The sequence below is a fragment of the Palaemon carinicauda genome, chromosome 1 (genome assembly GCF_036898095.1).
Source record: "Palaemon carinicauda isolate YSFRI2023 chromosome 1, ASM3689809v2, whole genome shotgun sequence".
Taxonomy (NCBI): domain Eukaryota; kingdom Metazoa; phylum Arthropoda; class Malacostraca; order Decapoda; family Palaemonidae; genus Palaemon; species Palaemon carinicauda.
In genome coordinates this window covers 103301020-103320585 of record NC_090725.1, presented here as the reverse complement: position 1 = coordinate 103320585, position 19566 = coordinate 103301020, and the positions used below count along the sequence as shown (strand labels likewise).

Genomic DNA, 19566 nt, shown 5'->3' with positions numbered 1-19566 from the left:
TAGGAAAAATTACCGTTTCCTTGGGGACCTTGTCCATCCTAATGAGGGCATGTTCCTTCAGGCGGACGAAACCGTTGAAGGGCAACTGAAGGCCGGGAGGGTAAAACTCCAGATCGTCTAGAGGGCGGGTCCTTAAGCCCTCTAGAGTTAGCGTACCATCTAGGTACGGAGCATGTCTAGCGAACCGCCATGGGTTGTTTTTATCAAATGGCGGCAACTTAGAGGTGTCTGGGCCTAATGGAGGGGCTAGCTGAGTCCCGGAACGGAGGAGGTTAGCCACCATATCCTTTAACTCCGTTATGACACCCGACTGCTGTTTCATCTGTGTCGTCACCCACTCTTGGATCAAATTAAGTGTCAACGGGGGCTCCGAAGAACTACTCGCAGCCGAAGCCTTGGCCTTAGCAGACTTGCTTTTCTGACTTTTAAGAGGCGGAGTAGACTGGGACATCACAGGGATGTTAGGAGTGGTGGAAGGTTCGGGGACCGGAGACAGAGTTCGGCGAAGCTGAAGAGCTAGGCTTGGGTTTTTGTTTGCGTAGGGGCTTCACCTTGGGTCGCACAGAGAGGGAGGGATCCCAAGGAGAAGTCTGCGGCTTATCAAAGCCGTGGAAAGAAGAGCCAGGAGAGAGAGAAGGAGAAAGGAAGGAATCCGCCAACTCAACACCACTAACCTGCTCGTCCATGGGTTCTGTATGAATATCGAGGGAGGAGACTTCCCCGGAGAGCTGGTTCTCTTCGTCCAGAGGTATAGTCGCCCTGATAGCTTTGATCATGGGAGCGGCGACATCAGCAGGTACTGCAGCAGAAGAGGAGCCTGGAAAGAGGCGGGAGGCCATGTCTCCGTCGAGATGGGGCAGCCGGTGGGGGCGTTTCAACCGAACCCCGAAACCCAAGACCGGAGGCTGGTCTTAGCAGTCCGGAGGGCATCCTCGTCAGCCTGGAAATGGTGAGGATACTTTAGAGTACTGAAGGAAAGAATATAAATATTTACCAAAACTAAAACAATATCAATATATCTCATAGTGTAACCAAAAATAAGAACCACCGTAATAAAAGATTAAATATTATAAGCATATAAGCAGTAAAATTGAGAAATCTTACGTCGTCATTAAGCAAAATCGACGAGAGATCGTAGCACAAGGTGCACGCCTCCGGGAACCAAACCATGTAGGGGGACTGGCCCGGCTCACGGACGAAAGAGATCGCACAGTGTGCGTGGGACCGGCAGACATTGTGGCCTACTGGGTCCGAAAAGGAGGCGGAGCAACCCTTGGCAGCACAACGGACTTTCTGTAATAAAAAAGTTAAATAAGTCTAGATGCTCCCTAAGACTCTAACATAACAATGGGATTATAAAGAGCTGGGAGAATATGAGGTGTGTATTAATAAGGGTTCGTGCAAAAAAGGGGAGCCAGAGCTCCGCCATAATAACTACATAGTGAGAATGCAAAAACCCCGTAGTACGCCGGAGTAATGCAAATATACGGGAGCCGGAGCTCCCAAGTAATTACAGGTTAATTTAGGCGTAGTGATTGAAAGATCTTCAGATCGTGCCGGATATCTGGGGGAAGGTCCTATAAAATAATAAAATTAAAATATAACTAAGTGAAAGGATCTTCGAAAAGATACTTAGGTGACCCCCGGAGGGGAGGGGGGTTAAGTCGTGTGTGGGGATGCCGTAGCCGGAGTCAAGGTGCAAGGGACCAAAGAGGGGACGATTCCCTGCCGTAGGGGTGCACTAGATAAAAGGGAAGTTGAGTTCCCGGCTCATATAATAAAAACTCATGGCGGAGTTGGATAGAGGTTCAGACCCAACTCCCAGGCTGTAGAGGGGAGAGGGTGGAACTAGTTGAGGGGGAACTAAAGGTGGCTCTAAGGCAGGCCAACTAACCTAATAAATAGACTCTCACACGAACAGGACTTATCCTAAACACTAGCCTTTAATATAAACAAATAAGTAACCATAATACACAATAATAAAGTAAACTAATCAAAACTATTTCTAATAAGATGATTTCCCACGAGGGGAAAGAGATAGAGAGAGGGAGAACACGTGACTGTATGAACAGAAAACGTGAACTCCAGCCTCTCGTACTGTGTCAACAAACCCATAGGGGAGAGATGGAGAGAGGGAGAGAGGGAGAAAACGTGACTGTATGAACAGAAAACGGGAACTCCAGCCTCTCGCACTCGTGGTTACTCTAACAATAAAATAACGAACCTCAAAATAAACACACACACCTCAGTCTGTGAAAACAATAAAACAATAAAAGGGAACGAAGGATAGCGAAAAACGGGAACTGAACAGTGAATAATGGCGAAAACAAAACAACGCCAAGTGGTGGTAACTAAACTATAATAAAGCTCCGAACGCTATCCTTCGTTCGACTAAGATATAAACTCGTAAGCATTAAAAAGTACCAAGAGACTTACAAAACATGGTTCAAAATAAACGACACAAGGCCAAGAATCTATAATAAGATAAATGAACCTAAAATGACAATAGTACCAAACGGGCATACAAAAGTAAATTGAAACGTATGAATGTAAACAATAATGGCCGCCATCACCGCGGGAGGCGCAAGGCCGGTCGCACTAAAAAAACACTAAAATTGAAAAAAAGTAGCAATAGCCCGGTACTAAAATAACTGTCAAAACAATCTATGGTACTAAACATTGGTCCAGAGGATAGGAGAGCTTCAGCCATGGTGATAATCAGCTCAAAACAAACGAACAAGGCAGAGCACAACACGAAGCAAAACAACGCTTAAAAAGTCCAAAAGAAGGATGATGTTCAGATGGCGCTCGCGTCAGGTGTCGGTGGTGTGGTTCAGGTAACGTAGCTAGTGCCTCTGTAGCGGCCCATCCCCTTTTGACGAAGGAATTAGCTAAATGGAAGTCAGCCTGTGAATAGTGGTTTTCACACGCCCCTGCTTTATACACGACACCCTCAGGGTACTCGCGCGAGGGTAGTAACCTCCGCATTCCATGCTTTTAACTTTCTCTGGTATATTTGGAAGTATTTATATCAGAAAAGTGTGAAGAAGGACCCTTTTCACCGGGCGTCACAGGTCGACCCAGAAATAATAATAACAATAAAAATAATAATAATAATAATAATGATGATAATAATAATAATTAGTTTGAAAATTAACTAACCTTTAAAAATGTCCTTGCCAAAACAGGGAAAAGTTTAGCCCAGGCTACATTCTGGAAGAGCTCAGTGGCTACAACGCCTGGGTGAACTGCATTCACTAAAAGGTTCTCATCCATTGCTTTTGTGTATTTATCCAGCATTTTTGTGAACATTAACTGGGCTAACTTGCTTTGGGCATAGGCAGCTTGTGGATTGTAGTATTTACTAGAGAACAAAAAAGAAAAGAATTGAACTTTAATAAAAATAAAACAAAGTTTTACTTAAAAATAAAAAGTTCTTTACACACCAATTACCTGAAAGCATATTTGTCTGTTGTGGTGTATCCCAAATGTGCCAATCTACTTGCAGAAAAAAAAAACAAGGTGGTTCAGGTACAATGGTTTAATGCATGATCCCATGACTCCTATACTGGCGACAGTTAACTTTATCTAGCTGCAACAGAACCACTAGGTCAGGAAGAGGTCATTGAGGTTAAAGTAACAAGTTTGTATGGTAAAGAAAATTGTAAATAAACTCAATAATAATTCCTATTGATATGAGCAGAGAATGGAGGAGTAACAACCAAAGATATTACCCTTCTATTTATGGCTGGCAAAATACTACTTGGTAGAGTTATGCTCTTGGCTTTTTAAACATATATCTGAATCTTTGCTACCACCCAGTGTAAGTTTAGGAAGGAAAGAGGGACCACTGACATTATCTTTCCTTTGAATCAAATATAGAAGACATATCAGGAGCAAATTACTCTTTCCATTCCAAAGTGAAAGCAAAAGTCAGCATTAGGCAAGTCAATATAACACCAAAATATCTCCTACATCAAAAAAAAAGCAAATTTTTTTTTTTTTTTGGTTTTATGTCGTTTGGCCTACTTAACATACTAAAAGTTGGACACAATATAAGTAGGGGAAAGTGACTGATTACAACTAAGAATGTTGTTGGTTTTTGAGCAATTTCCCTTACATTGTGAACACTGCAGAAAGTAATAACTTTCAATTTTCATGATAACTCAATAAAATTTGCATTTTTTTACCTTTCATACAAATAAAAAGGCTATTAGTGATGTTGAATCCCCCATTTCGCCATATCTAGGGGTACATACTGTATACCCCATACTTACGGTATGTTATGGCCACCATGCATTAAGGTCTTAAAGATTTAAAGGACGCTCATGAATGACAGAGGCAAGGGACAGTGATTGACCATACAGTTATACCTCTCTTCACGAAAGAATTTGCTTACGAAATTTTCACGCTGCGAAATGAGATGCGAATATTTTTATGACTCACTTTATGAAAAATGTTTCATGTTAAGAAAAGAGATTTGCCAGCCAAGCTTAGAATAAAATAGTCACCCATTAAAATTTTTTGAAGAAAATGGGTTTACAAAATAGAAAATATAGCCGTAGTCTATAGTAGGGGTAACTATAATAATACAGTACATATAGTACCGTATATTTTGTATATGTACAGCATTGTACTCTATGTGAATAACTACTTAATTTACAGGTATTAACAGTTAGTTTAGGTACAGTATATTGAATGGTTCAAATGTATTTGACTGCACAGTATTTCATTGTGGTTATACTGTAGCTTTATTATAAGGTTTAATGTGGTGTTTTGTAGGGTTTAAGACGAATTAGGCGATTTACATGTAAAATGCGACTGAACATGAAAAATCATGTTACGAAAGCCACTCCAGAACAAATTAATTTCGTTTTGAGAGGCATTACTTTTATAAATATGACCCTGCTCCCCCCAAGCTAGGACCTACAGTATAAGCTCACAAGGATGGTTAAGTTTGAGTGGGACTCCGACGATCTCCAGGCAGGGAAGTTTCCAACAGGCCACCACAACCCCACCATAAAATGAGCATGCATGTTGTATCAGTTTAGGTTTTAGTAGGCATACCAATTATCTTAATTTTGATATATTGTAGACAAAGCAAACTTAACATAAAACCACCAAAACAAAAATGTATTTTTTGGCAGGGGATACAAATATTTTTGGAGTTCTATTGACCTGTCTCTTTTGATTTCAGTAAAATACATATTAATCCCATACTGCAATTTTTTACCAACCAAAACTTTTCACTTTTGCAGTATTATCCTAAGGAGCTGCCATCTTTATGAATCTTCATATAAAAAGAATTGTATTTGAACGTGTGACATAACATATACACTACTCGTTCTCTCTCAAGATTCAATCTAATGCATACAGGTTAAGTGTGATATTTTGTTGTACAATAAGCAATGCGGTTTCATCTAAATAAGTCCTATTGACAAACATTTAAATGTCTACAATGTTAAAATTCAACTTAGTTTTGTATGATTGAAATGTCCATCCAGTTTACTAATAGTGATAATGTTGAATTGGGACATTATTTCATTTGGTGTTTTTCTCATCATCATCATCATCGCCTCCTATGCCTATTGACACAAAAGGGCCTCGGGTAGATTTCGCCAGTCGTCTCTATCTTGGTTTTTAAATCAATACTTCTCCATTCATCATCTACTTCACGCTTCATACTGTTCTAGGCGGTATATCTTAGCAATCCATGTTTGCCAACGGTTACACCAACTTGGTGTAGTAACAAGAACTTTGGGTGTGGAGGAAATACCCCACTAAATCTCGAAGTCCCTGGCAGCAGGGTGATGGATTGGTTTAAGGTGGTAGATAAGATGTCTTTTGGCTTTTACTCCTGATACCTGGCGGATGATCTTACTGGAATTATTATGGACCAGCAGGGGTCACTTGCCTTAGATAGATAGGTACTGTACATCACAAGGAACTGGCTATCCTTTGATGAATTTAGCTAATGAATCCTCTATGGATTTAGTCAGTCTTGTTTTTCTCATATCCAATTATATTTTCAGTTTAGAATATGAGCTCAGCCAGCAAAGAAACCTGCCAGTTGTGTGACTGGGAATTGGATGCTGAGGAGACTGATTGTTCTATAAAAAGTTGTTGAAGGTACCAACAGTGCAACCATTGAAAGGTGTAAAAGTCAGAGTTGAAGCTGGAACTAGTGTGCACAAAACATGTTTAGTTAACCACCCAAATAAAAAAGAGCATTGCTACTGCCTCAAAGGAAGATTTTACTCAACCAGTAAAAAGGAGTGCTCATATTTCTTGGGGACCATATGGCAGTACTGTACATCACATACATATACCAAGGCACTTCCCCCAATTTTGGGGGGTAGCCAACATCAACAAATGAAACAAAAACAAAAAGGGGACCTCTACTCTCTACGTTCCTCCCAGCCTGACAAGGGACTCAACCGAGTTCAGCTGGTGCTGCTAGGGTGCCACAGCACACCCTCCCCCGTTATCCACCACAGATGAAGCTTCATAATGCTGAATCCCCTACTGCTGCTACCTCCGCTGTCATCTAAGGCACCGGAGGAAGCAGCAGGGCCTACCGGAACTGCGTCACAATCGCTTGCCATTCCTTCCTATTTCTAGCACGCTCTCTTGCCTCTCTCACATCTATCCTCCTATCACCCAGAGCTTTCTTCACTCCATCCATCCACCCAAACCTTGGCTTTCCTCTTGTACTTCTCCCATCAACTCTTGCATTCATCACCTTCTTTAGCAGACAGCCATTTTCCATTCTCTCAACATGGCCAAACCACCTCAACACATTCATATCCACTCTAGCTGCTAACTCATTTCTTACACCCGTTCTCACTGTCACCACTTCGTTCCTAACCCTATCTACTCGAGATACACCAGCCATACTCCTTAGACACTTCATCTCAAACACATTCAATTTCTGTCTCTCCTTCACTTTCATTCCCCACAACTCCAATCCATACATCACAGTTGGTACAATCACTTTCTCATATAGAACTCTCTTTACATTCATGTCCAACCCTCTATATTTTACTACTCCCTTAACTGCCCCCAACACTTTGCAACCTTCATTCACTCTCTGATGTACATCTGCTTCCACTCCACCATTTGCTGCAACAACAGACCCCAAGTACTTAAACTGATCCCCCTCCTCAAGTAACTCTCCATTCAACATGACATTCAACCTTGCACCACCTTCCCTTCTCGTAAATCTCATAACTTTACTCTTACCCACATTAACTCTCAACTTCCTTCTCTCACACACACACTTCCAAATTCTGTCACTAATCGGCCAAGCTTCTCTTCTGTGTCTGCAACCAATACAGTATCATCCGCAAACAACAACTGATTTACCTCCCATTCATGGTAATTCTCGTCTACCAGTTTTAATCCTCATCCAAGCACTCGAGCATTCACCTCTCTCACCACTCCATCAACATACAAGTTAAACAACCACGGCGACATCACACATCCCTGTCTCAGCCCCACTCTCACCAGAAACCAATCACTCACTTCATTTCCTATCCTAACACATGCTTTACTACCTTTGTAGAAACTTTTCACTGCTTGCAGCAACCTTCCACCAACTCTATATAACCTCATCACATTCCACATTGCTTCCCTATCAACTCGTCATACGCTTTCTCCAGATCCATAAACGCAACATACACCTCCTTACCTTTTGCTAAATATTTCTCGCATATCTGCCTTACTGTAAAAATATGATTCATACAACCCCTACCTCTTCTAAAACCACCCTGCACTTCTAAGATTGCATTCTCTGTTTTATCCTTAATCCTATTAATCATTACTCTACCATACACTTTTCAAACTACACTCAACAAACTAATACCTCTTGAATTACAACACTCATGCACATCTCCCTTACCCTTATATAGTGGTACAATACATGCACAAACCCAATCTACTGGTACCATTGACAATACAAAACACATATTAAACAATCTCACCAACCATTCAAGTACAGTCACACCCCCTTCCTTCAACATTTCAGCTTTCACACCATCCATACCAGACGCTTTTCCTACTCTCGTTTCATCTAGTGCTCTCTTCACTTCCTCTATTGTAATCTCTCTCTCATTCTCATCTCCCATCACCAGCACCTCAACACCTGCAACAGCAATTATATCTGCCTCCCTATTATCCTCAACATTCAGTAAACTTTCAAAATATTCCGCCCACCTTTTCCTTGCCTCCTCCTCTTTTAACAACCTTCCATTTCCATCTTTCACTGTCTCTTCAATTCTTGGGCCAGCCTTCCTTACTCTCTTCACTTCTTTCCAAAACTTCTTCTTATTCTCTTCATATGACTGACCCAATCCCTGACCCCACCTCAGGTCAGCTGCCCTCTTTGCCACACGTACCTTTTGCTTTACTTCCACCTTTTTCTCTCTATATTTTTCATACTTCTCTATACTGTACTAATACTCTGCAGCCATTCTTCAAAAGCCTCTTTTTCTCTTCCACTTTTACCTTCACTCCTTCATTCCACCATTCACTGCCCTTCCTCATGCTGCCTCCAACAACCTTCTTGTCACACACATCACTTGCAATCCCAACAAAATTTTCTTTTACTAACTTCCACTCCTCTTCTAAATTACCAGTTTCTCTTACTTTTACTTCGTCATATGCCATTTTCAACCTTTCCTGATATTTACTTTTTACCCCCGGTTTTATTAGCTCTTCAACCCTCACTAGCTCCCTTTTACATTCACCTACTCTATTCCCCCACTCTTTTGCTACAACTAATTTTCCTTCCACCCAAAAATGATCAGACATACTGTTAGCCATACCCCTAAACACGTGCACGTCTTTCAATCTTCCAAACATTCTTTTAGTTATCAACACATAATCCATTAATGCCCTTTCTACTACTCTTCCATTTGCCACTCTTACCCATGTATACTTATTTTTATCTTTCTTTTTGAAAAAGCTATTACTTATCACCATCTCTTGCTCAACACACTATCCACCAGGCTCTCACCACTCTCATTTTCACCTGGTACGCCATACTTCCCAATGACACCTTCTACCTCTCCAGCGCCCACTCTAGCATTTAAGTCACCCATGACAACTACATAATTCCTTCTACACACCTAGTTAATTCATTCCAGAACTCATTCCGCTCTTCTTCACTTTTCTCACTACATGGCCCATACGCACTGACAAACGCCCAACATTCCCTACCCAACCTAACCCTTACCCACATTAACCTAAATGATATCTCCTTCCATTCCACTACTTTACCTGTCATCCATTCACTCAGCAATAAAGCCACACCCTCTCTCGCTCTTCCCCTTTCAATCCCAGATACTCTACCAGACATTTCACCAAACATCACTTCACCCTTTCCTTGTATCTTTGTCTCACACAAGGCCAATACATCCATCCTTCTATTCCTAAACCTACTTCCAATCTCACATCTTTTACTCTCTATCGTACTACATCCACGCACATTCAATCACCCCAAAACTAGAGTGCGGGGAGCAGTCACTCTCCCCCCACCTCCATCTCTTTGTCGATGTCTCACAGGATGTAGATACAGGAGAGGGGGTTCCCAGCTCCCTCGTCCCGTCCCTTTTAGTCGCCTCTTACGACACGCAGGGATAACATTGGCACTATTCTAATTGTTTTTATGACCCCGCGGCCACAGTACTGTAAATTAATAAAAGGCATAACTTTTTCTGTGGAACTAATGCTATAAAAGTTGACCCTAAATGGAAAAAGTGATGAAAAAATTTACTTTGTGAAGACATGAATTTGTTCAAACTATATTGGTAAATTGAAAATCAAATAGGTAATTGCTGTTCAAATCCGGATTGAATATTTTGGTGGTGACCTTCATGCGGCAGACTGTGTTTACCACCAGTCACGTAATGTTAACTTCAGTATAATAGAGTATTTCAAGACAATTATGTCAGTTGAATCTGCCAAACAGCAAAAAAGGGGAATACCTAAGGAAAGTGGTCAGGATGAGGAATTCGAAAGAGTTTGTAAAACGAGGAACAGCTAACAATATCCGACCTTGTTGCTAAGATGAGAGAATAGTTGCAAGACAGTAAACCTATGGCGTATTGAAATCAGTGCCTCGAGAAAAAGTTGATGAACTGATATGGAAACTACATTTGTAACCAATGAAGCACAGAAATAAACAGTTCTTCAAACTGTAGCAAAACTTATCAAAAGTGATATGAAGACGGCAATTGCACTGATGATGGATACATATCAAACTTTGGGCGAACAAAAACTTACGGAAGCATTAGATATCATCCCCGTAAAATTGCAATTCCTTTGGCATTATCTATTTGTTGGGAAACTTACATCCAGAAAGGTTGTTGGCATCCAACAAGCTGTTGTTCATATGCAGTGCTTCCAAAAGCTGCAATTGCCCCTTTACATCTTGGTCTTGCAGTGCAAACGCACTACTTCTATAGGTCATGATTCTTGATCAATAATCTTTCAAGCATAGGGTTTGCTTCATCATATCCAGAGGTACAAAGGTTCAAAGAGAACGCTGCAAGTTCACCTGCTCCGGAAGAGTTGGGCAGTGACATGGACATCCTTGATGAGTCCCTGTTATTTGCCAGAGATAATGTGGATCATAACATTACAACATAAAACAGAATGGACATAATAGCCTATTTCACACAGGGAAGCAAGTCAGTAATGGCATACAAAGACAGGAAATGACTGATATGATGCTTGTTGAACTGACGAAGACTGACATCGAATTAATTATTGGTATGCGAAGTATGTCAACAGTAACGTAGAATTTCAGTCCCTCTTGTACACATCTGTCTGATTGCAAAGTGGATATTTCCTGGGAAGGCAAGGCATGATGCATCTACTGCATGAAGATTGAGAGTACTGTATCCAAGAAAATCCTTTGTAGTGTTTTCCAATGATTAACATGAACCCAGGAGACAAAATCTGTATCGTGTCCTCCCTAAATTATCTAAGCAGTCTTTCATCAAAACACAGCATGGCCACTATTATCACTTCTGATCAGCTGCTATTGAGGAAGGCCTTGGAAACTGTCAATACTGTTCCAGAAGATAGACCAACCAGGAATGTGATACTTTTGCTTGGCAACATTCATATCTTCATGAATTTTTGGGGTGTAATTGGGACTTGATGATATCATGGAGACAGATTTGGTGAAAATGTCGTTGTACATATATTGATTCAAATGTATTGGTCTCTATTTCATTCCAGTTATACACTTATTATAAAGTAAAATTTAATGTTATTTTTGTAGGGCTTGGAATTAATTAGGTAATTTACATGCAAAATGCGATTCATTATACAAGAAAATCATACGAAAGCCACTCCATAACGAGCTAGTTTTGTATCCAGAGGTATTACCGTAAATATAGTCAGAATTTCTTTTTTTAGCAATTGTAAGGAAAAAAAATTTTTTTTTATGTCTATGTAACTAAATTTATGATATATTTTTTTCAAATAAATAAATTCATATTTTTACATTTTGGTATATACCATGTCAAAACACAAAGAATTCCCTTTCAAATCGTATATGAAACATAATAATTACAATTCCTTGCAAATGCACAATCATCCGTAAAAAATTATCTATGTACTGTATGCATAAAATTATTCGTAAAAGATAATGTTTTCTATTAGGATGAGAATCTTCCTTCATTCAAATGCAAATCTCACTTTCTTTGGTTGAATCTATGACTTTTAGAGAATATTTCTGCAAAATTGCAGCGCTGACTGTTACATGAATAGGTGACGTCAAAGTGTGTCATCAGATTATCAGAGGGTGAAAAGGGGTTTCTATAAAATTTTAGTGTAAAAAAATTGTTACTGTCTGGTAACTTTCAGACAATCAACTAGTTCTTTTAACAAAGAACAGGAACTTCAATTTTGAAATAAAAAAATGCAAAATAAACCGCTACCAATCAAAGACGCAAGCACTTTAAGCATATTTGAAAGTTGGATGTTATCCTTGAAGGCTGTGATTTGTTGTAAAATAAAAGAAATTTCAGGGTTGGCATGGAAATGTGTCGAACTTTAGTAAATAATAGAGCCAAAATTCTAATCAAATTAATTAAGTATTGTAAAGTACAGTATATTTCTTTCTTTTTAAATTAAATAAATAAATAAGTAATACTGATTGAATATTATAAATAATAGTATAAATAATTTGTATAAATATTGGAGAGATGCCGTGAATTAAATTACTAGTAGAGTTGTGCGGTCATAAATAATTGATTGTCATCATTTAGCTCTTCCAAAAAACTAGTTCAGTAGTGTGCGGTAGCGAAGAAAAAATAAAATGGGGAGAGTATTTTTCCCTCAGTGTCAGTAGTTTTCCAACCTCCAATCCAAAGGCAGTGCTCTCTCTACAAGAGTTAAATTAAGTGATTTAAATTACAAAAAGGAACCATACTTCATATATTCCAAGGAGCCACCAATTTGGAAAGTCAAATTCGTTAAGTATATTTTCTGTTTTTGTTAACAAGCAATAGAGAATAGAATTTATGTGACTTTGAAACCTTAGCTCAAACAGGTTGGTTTCTGAAGTTTGGTTCTAAAATAGGTTCCTTTTGTTAATTGCGATTATTTTCTTTTAGATTGCACAATTTTAAAATCTCGCCAAAATAGGAACTTAATTTTTCCCATCATAAAATCTTAAAGCATACATACATCCTTTGAATGCCTTTGTGATAAATTGTGTGAAAAGTTTTCCTTTTACTGTATCTACTAAATAGAAGACTAAAACAATATATATATTATATATAGACCTAAAATACTGATAGAGTACCTGCCATTGATGTCATCAAAATTAATCGATCCCATATAATGGACTGAAGACGTTAAATTGACCACCCTGGATGGCAAATCCTTTGAAGAGCTCTTGACCAAGTGGGGATACAAAAGGTGAGTAAGGAGAAAATGTCCCAGGTAATTGACACTCCAATGGGACTCAAATCCATCCTCTGTGATCTCCTCTGGCCAAAACATGATCCCAGCTGGAAATAAATTCGGATGATTTTACTTAAAGCTAATTTTCTGATTTGGCCACATTTCTCAATGTCAATCTTCAAGTTCCCATAAAAGAATAACGAACCAAACATTTATCAATTTAAAAACTATATGACGTCAGCTCTACATCTTGGGGTGATCTTAATCAGCCATTAATGTGGAAATAATTAAGTTTCAAATCACAAGAAAAGTCCTAACAATGCCACTAAAACTCATACAAAATATGAACTTTAAACATTACCAATTCTTAAAACAATTGTATTTTTACTAGTCATGTGAACCTGAATCATTTAAATGGGTTACTCATAAGCCCATTTTCTACAACCAAACATTCAAAAGAAAAAGGGTTGGATTGCATTATAACACAGTTGCTAGGCAACTCCAGTCCACACTGTTGCATGTCACACTTCAATCTTTTATTGTCAATGACTTGTGGGGCAGTTGATGTGGAATCTTTGATTAAATGACTCAGGTTTGCATAGCTGGGAAAAACACAAATTGTTTTAAAAATTTATAGTTTATTCCTATGCAGATACAAACTTCTGAGTTATTTAAATGGGAGTCTTCCTTAGGTGGGAGAAAAAGTCTAAATTAAGAGGTATGCCCTTCTTCTCTGACAGATATAATTACTTATAAGTAAGATCAAAAGGTCACAAGTGGATTAATTTGGAACTGTATACTGTAGGTGGTTCCGTAAAAAGGCAGGGCCATCAGTCCAAATCTAACAGTTTTAGTCTTGTGCCTGAGGTGAAGCTAAATGAACATTAAGAGTCCCATATTGAATATATCAAATATATAGTCAGTATTAATTGAAAGAACATGGGATTTTTACTTGCAATAGGGTGAATTCCAAGTGAAGGCTTCAGGTCTATCTATGATCACCACTCGCTTTGATTCAAATTACGTACATACCCTTATAATGCAGAAAATAACTGATGCCTTTGATAAAACAGTTGGGTGTCCCTTAAGAGTGTAAGATTAGATTATTTGTTGAGCTGCAACAATAGAGCCTAAAGAGTATTCCAGGACCAATGATTACAATCTCGATTGCAACAAGACCACGGATATTATGTGCCTGGGGGGAGGGGGGGGGGTTACGACGCTTCCCCTTAGGATTTTTAAGCTCTCATGATTGTTTCTCTTAAGGGACCCGGCTGGAATGCCAATATATTAGGGTATAGGAAGAAAAACACAAAATCTTGAAAAAATTCACTGAGCTTCGTATGGCAAAGGACAATGCATATATGAAATATGGTAATTAGTAAAAGTAACTCTAAGTAACCATAAACATTGTTCCCTACAAGAAAATGCAGTATTTCTTCCGTTATCGTAAATCTTTATAATTACTAAATTTTAATGTAAAAGAAATTGTGAACAATGGCCTCTGTATAGCTTCCACAAGTCACAAACAATGTATTACACAGTAAATTACACCCTTCGCCCTTCAGTCCTATCACAAACCTCATAGAGGTACATGCCTGAGTTTGACCTCTGACATTCACTCATTTTTAAGTTTGTTATTCTCGTTTTTGGCAAGAATTTTATCATTTCAAAGAGGAAAAGACAATTTCAACATTTTGTTAATATAATGAAGAAGAAAATTAGCTCTATTAACCCTTTTACCCCCAGGCTCTTTGGAAATTTCCAACCCTTAACCCCCAAGGGGTTATTTTTTCCCCAGCACATTTTCTTTAAATTGCTCTAACAGCCTTAATTTTTGTCATAGAGAGGTCAGGTTGGTCTCATTCTCTTGGAAAATGCCTGAATTTTCTTAAAAAATCATCAAAAATATGAAAAAATAAATTTTTATAGCATTTTTTTGCATGGACGTACCGGTACGTCCATGGGGGTAAAGGGATGGCTTTTGTGAAACGTACCAGTACGTCCTTTGGGGGTAAAAGGGTTAAGAGTTCATAAAAGGGAAGACACGAGCAAGAGAAGCAAGATATTGGGCAAAAGGATCTTTGTTTATGAGTAAATTATGATAAATAGCTTTGTTTTCGTTTATCAATATCCAAAAAAAGAACAAAATTCATAATAATAAGGATTTAATAATACTGTATTGTCTTTGTAAAAATACAAAGAAAAACTTTGAACGCTCTCTGACATTCACTCATCTTTAATGTTTGTTTTTCTCGTTTTCGGCATGAATATTATTATTTCAAAGAGGAAAAGACAATTTCATCATCTTGCTAACATAAGGAAATAGAAAATTTGCTCTATTAAGAGTTCAGAAGAGGGTAATATCGGTAGTGCAGAGAGAGAGAGAGTGTTGTGGATAGAGAAGCAGCCGCCTTGTCTAACAGGAGAAAGAGGAAGCAAGATATTGAGCAAAAGGATCATCATTTATGATTAAATTAGGATAAATAACTTTGTTTTCTTTTATTAATACCCCCAAAAACCTAAAATTCATAATAATCATGATTTATTGATATTGTCTTTGTAAAAATACAAAGAAAAACTTTGAACGCCCGTATCTTAAAACTATACTCATTGACCTTCAAATTTAATCTTCTCCCTTAGTTTTAAATATATAGCATTGTAATTTGGTATTTAACTTAGAAATACATAATAAAACAATGAAATGAAGCCCCTTTTTCCAATATTTGTTTCATTTTTTTCCTCAATTTTTTTCCCTGATTTTTAGGGCTTATTCTTTTACCATAATGAAAAAAAATCATATCAGGCAGAAAAATTACTTTTAGAAAAAAAAAATTCATATATTATTGGAGGTCGATATCAGGTTTATTTATGGTAGTAATCCAAGATCTTAGTAATACTGTACTTATCAAGGGAGGAGATAGAATTAGAAAAACACTAATTTTCAGGATAAATCGCCCTGGCGTCACAAAACCGAAGGTCAGAGGCAAAAATCCTATGCAGTTTGGAGATGTCCTAAGTCACCTTATTAACCTGTTAAGCGTCCCCCCCTGGACCAGGTTGCCGCTAATGTACTGTCACGCTTTTTTTGCCCTGAGCGGTCATTTCACTAGTGATAATTTTACAAAGTTAATATAATTTCTTTATGCTTATAATTCATATTTATAGTTAAAAGTAGGGATATTAATTAAATGGTGGAATAAAAAAACAATTAATACTACTATCATTTCATTTTAAAAGGCTACATAATACTGAATATTCTAATGGGTTCTTTTTATCTTCAGTCGTAAATCTTACGCCAGGATCAGCAATAAAAGCAAAGGGACAAGTCTCCCCCCCTCTCTCTCTCTTCTCCATATCGTTTCCTGTATAGTTTTCAAATATGTTAGTCATTCATTTGTACATTATTTATCCCCCCCCCCCCCCTTCTCTCTCTCTCTCTCTCTCTCTCCTCTCTCTCTCTCTCTCTCTCTCTCTCTCTCTCTCTCTGCGTTTCCTTTCCTATATACAGTTGTTTTGTGACATCTCGTTGTCCAGTCATTCGGCAATGAGAAGTCATTTTTTTCGCTCTCGGCATCGAAAGAAAACTTTGTTTCTTCAATATCCTCATCACCGGAGGATTCAGAACTAGCGCTCTCATTATCAAACAGGTTATCATTATCAAATTCCTCAACAAGAATATCATTTATTTCATCTAAAGAAATAACCTTCACCTTTAGACCGCTCATTGTAAAAGGAACAACAAACAACCTTATCCGCATAAACGCCCGAAGCGCACTGAAAGGAAACCAGTTTTCTAACATCAAGCTACCTTCAGAAAAATAGTTGCCAGACATCATTTAAGTTTCTATTTACAGCCCCCATATGCTGAGTGTGTTGCCAAGTGGTGATCCTATACTTACTATAGGAGTAAACGTATTATCACGAGACTGACGACTTGATAAAGGCAGTTAAAGTCATGAACAAAATATGCGGATGAAGGCGGTACCGAGTAGATCGTGGTGAATGGTTTATCACGTGGGTGACGCTAACAGGTTAAGTGGTGTGCATATCAAAGTCGTGTCATCAAAAATCGGCATTAGCCGGCCGGCCTCCTTAACCAAAAGGAACCTATGTTTTTAGATATTGTCTTTTTGGAACAACCTGTACTCAAACAAATTAGAAATTTCGGGGCCAAGGTACACCATATTTTTTAAATATTTACGGATTGCTCTCACGAGACAGAGTAAAAGATTATCCAGGTCATCAATTACCTCTTTGAGACACAAGATTGTAAAGTCGTCAAATCTGATATTGTATCGTTCTCTACCGGATTTTGGGTCTTGGCTACAAATTCGGGAACAAATGATAAGAGATAATTCTTTCCCCTCCTACAAGGCAGAGGCCCTTTGTGTCAATAAGCGTAGGAGGAGATGATGATGATGATTATGATGATGAATTCTTTCCACCCTCTGGAATGTGACATAAGATAAGACAGTCTATGCAGCTCACTTACTCTCTTGGCTGGAGTTAAGGCAAGGAGAAAGACTGTCTTCAAGGTCAGGTCCCTATGCAAAAACTATGTATAAGCTCGTAGGGGGCTTTCTTTCTAGACCCAAGGACCTTTATCACATCCTAGGGAGGGAGTTTGAGCTCTCGCAGAGGACAAGTCTGCTTAAAACTCCTAATAATAGCTCAGAGTTCCCAAGAAGTGAAGAGATCAAGTCCTTTCAGATTGAAAACCTGGCTCAAGGCTGACCTGTATGTAACCTTTTACCACAATGAATGAACAGGATTTCTCGTTCTTCAGGCATACCAAACAGTCGGTAATCAGGAGAATAGTGGCCTTGGGTGCAGCAATATCCCCCTACGACCCCAATAACAGAAGATTTTCCACTTGGCTGGTAGACTGCTACGGACAACTTTCGGATATATCCAGAAAGTTGTTTTCGCAGTTGGTTCCAAAAAGTTTTTCTTCTGGAGGAGATTTGTCATCATAAGTGGGCATAATAACTCGTATACTACTCTTGTTAGCATAACCAACACCATGATGAATTTCATCACGCTTAGGAATGGTGGCGTGTGGGGTGACGTCATCAAGCGTAGGAACAGAGGCTTGTACAGACTTGTTATGCTCAACGTTTGGCCTGGCTGAACCGTGAATACAGTAGATAATACTCAAGGAGTCAATGAAAGTTTTGTCACACTCGACTTCTTAGCACCAGCAGGCTTAGAAGGAGAAGAAGACTATTGTTCAAAGCAGCTTGGCGTGGCCAGGTCTTGGGGTGTGGACACAGCCTAAGCCGTCCGACAATTGTCATAATAAAAATATGGAGATTCCTGGAAGTCTTTAGAGGAGATCAATGCCGAGGAACCCTGGATGTACGAGGCAAGCCTGACTAGTGGGAGCCAGCTGGAGACCAATAATAAAAATCTTCCAACAGGGCGGCCTCTGTACAAGGAGAAATAGCAGGCTTGACTCTAGGGTTCCGGGAAAGGGAATGCAAGGAAAATTTTGATGCTCGAATTGGAGATACTTCCAAGAGCAGAAAGATTTTCCCGGGATAATCAGTTATATAAGGTTCACCGCTCAAAACACTTGTGGGAGGTGAGGGAGAGCTATTCATAATAGGATAATCAGGGACTGAGGGTACAGAGATCGAATCTGGTTCAGGGGGTGCAGTGGCCCTAGCCAAAGGAACCGTCACAAGTACAGTATCGGCTCAAGATCATAATGCACATTTAGCAACACAGGGTGTAAAAACAATAACAAAAGTATGGCCATCACCATCCATGACTAGGGCCTCAGAGGGTTCCTAACATGAAGGACCAGGTAGGGGGAATAACTTTTGTCTAAAAAACCGACACAAACGAACCTTCATTTCTTACCATTGCTGGAAGAAAATGAAGGAGAGCGATCTCGCTTAGTTCATTTCTTGCGATGAGAACAATATCTCTCCCACTGGGAGGACAGCCACTCCCTACAGTATTCACATGGTAATTCCAGTGAACATCTCTTGCCACGGAAAGAGAGGCTAAAGGGATGTGGATCAACATCTACCCGACTCACGAAGGTGCCACAGGGACTCCCATTATGGCCAGGCCATGAACGTAAGATATTAGGCTTACTAGTCCTAATGCATACACTCGTAACTCGCAGATAATGATAGTAATGCAAGTGACAATGAAAAAGGAAAAAACAGAGGGCACAAGCACTAAAGAATATAAGGGTCTGCAGAGCTAATACGGATGTCTAGATTGTAGAGAGGAAGGGATACATCCTCTTAATGTGACGACCAGTATGGGAGTGGAGCATCTCATGCGACAGCGTCAAGCACTGGAGTTACCTAGCATCCGAACTATGATACAATCAAATCCTTTTTCTTTTGAATGTCGGGTTGTATAAAACGACACTAGAAGCAACAAATTTAAAAGACTCAGAAATTTGTATCCGCATAGGAATAAAACACAGTTTAAACAGCATTAATAAGTTTCCATTGACAAAAGTGTTGATCCACTGTATGCATTCTGCATTCAACTAATGTCATTAATATCAAACTCAAAAAATATCAAACTCAAAATAATCACTAAATTTAAACAATAAATCTCGTGTACAGTTATCAAACCACAAAAAAGGCACTGCAACTAATTTTTTAAAAAAGGCAC

General features: G+C 39.0%; 1 protein-coding gene across 2 annotated transcripts in view; it reads right to left on the bottom strand.

The window, feature by feature from the left end:
* LOC137650425 (dehydrogenase/reductase SDR family member on chromosome X homolog) overlaps nucleotides 1-19566 on the bottom strand; it is an 833317-nt gene that overhangs the window by 17642 nt on the left and 796109 nt on the right. For both annotated transcript variants that reach the window (XM_068383662.1, XM_068383667.1), the window contains 2 exons: nucleotides 12821-13028; nucleotides 3163-3364 (listed from right to left, as the gene is read on the bottom strand). In XM_068383662.1, coding sequence (XP_068239763.1) covers nucleotides 3163-3364; nucleotides 12821-13028 — 410 coding nt within the window. The remainder of the gene's footprint in view (nucleotides 1-3162; nucleotides 3365-12820; nucleotides 13029-19566) is intronic.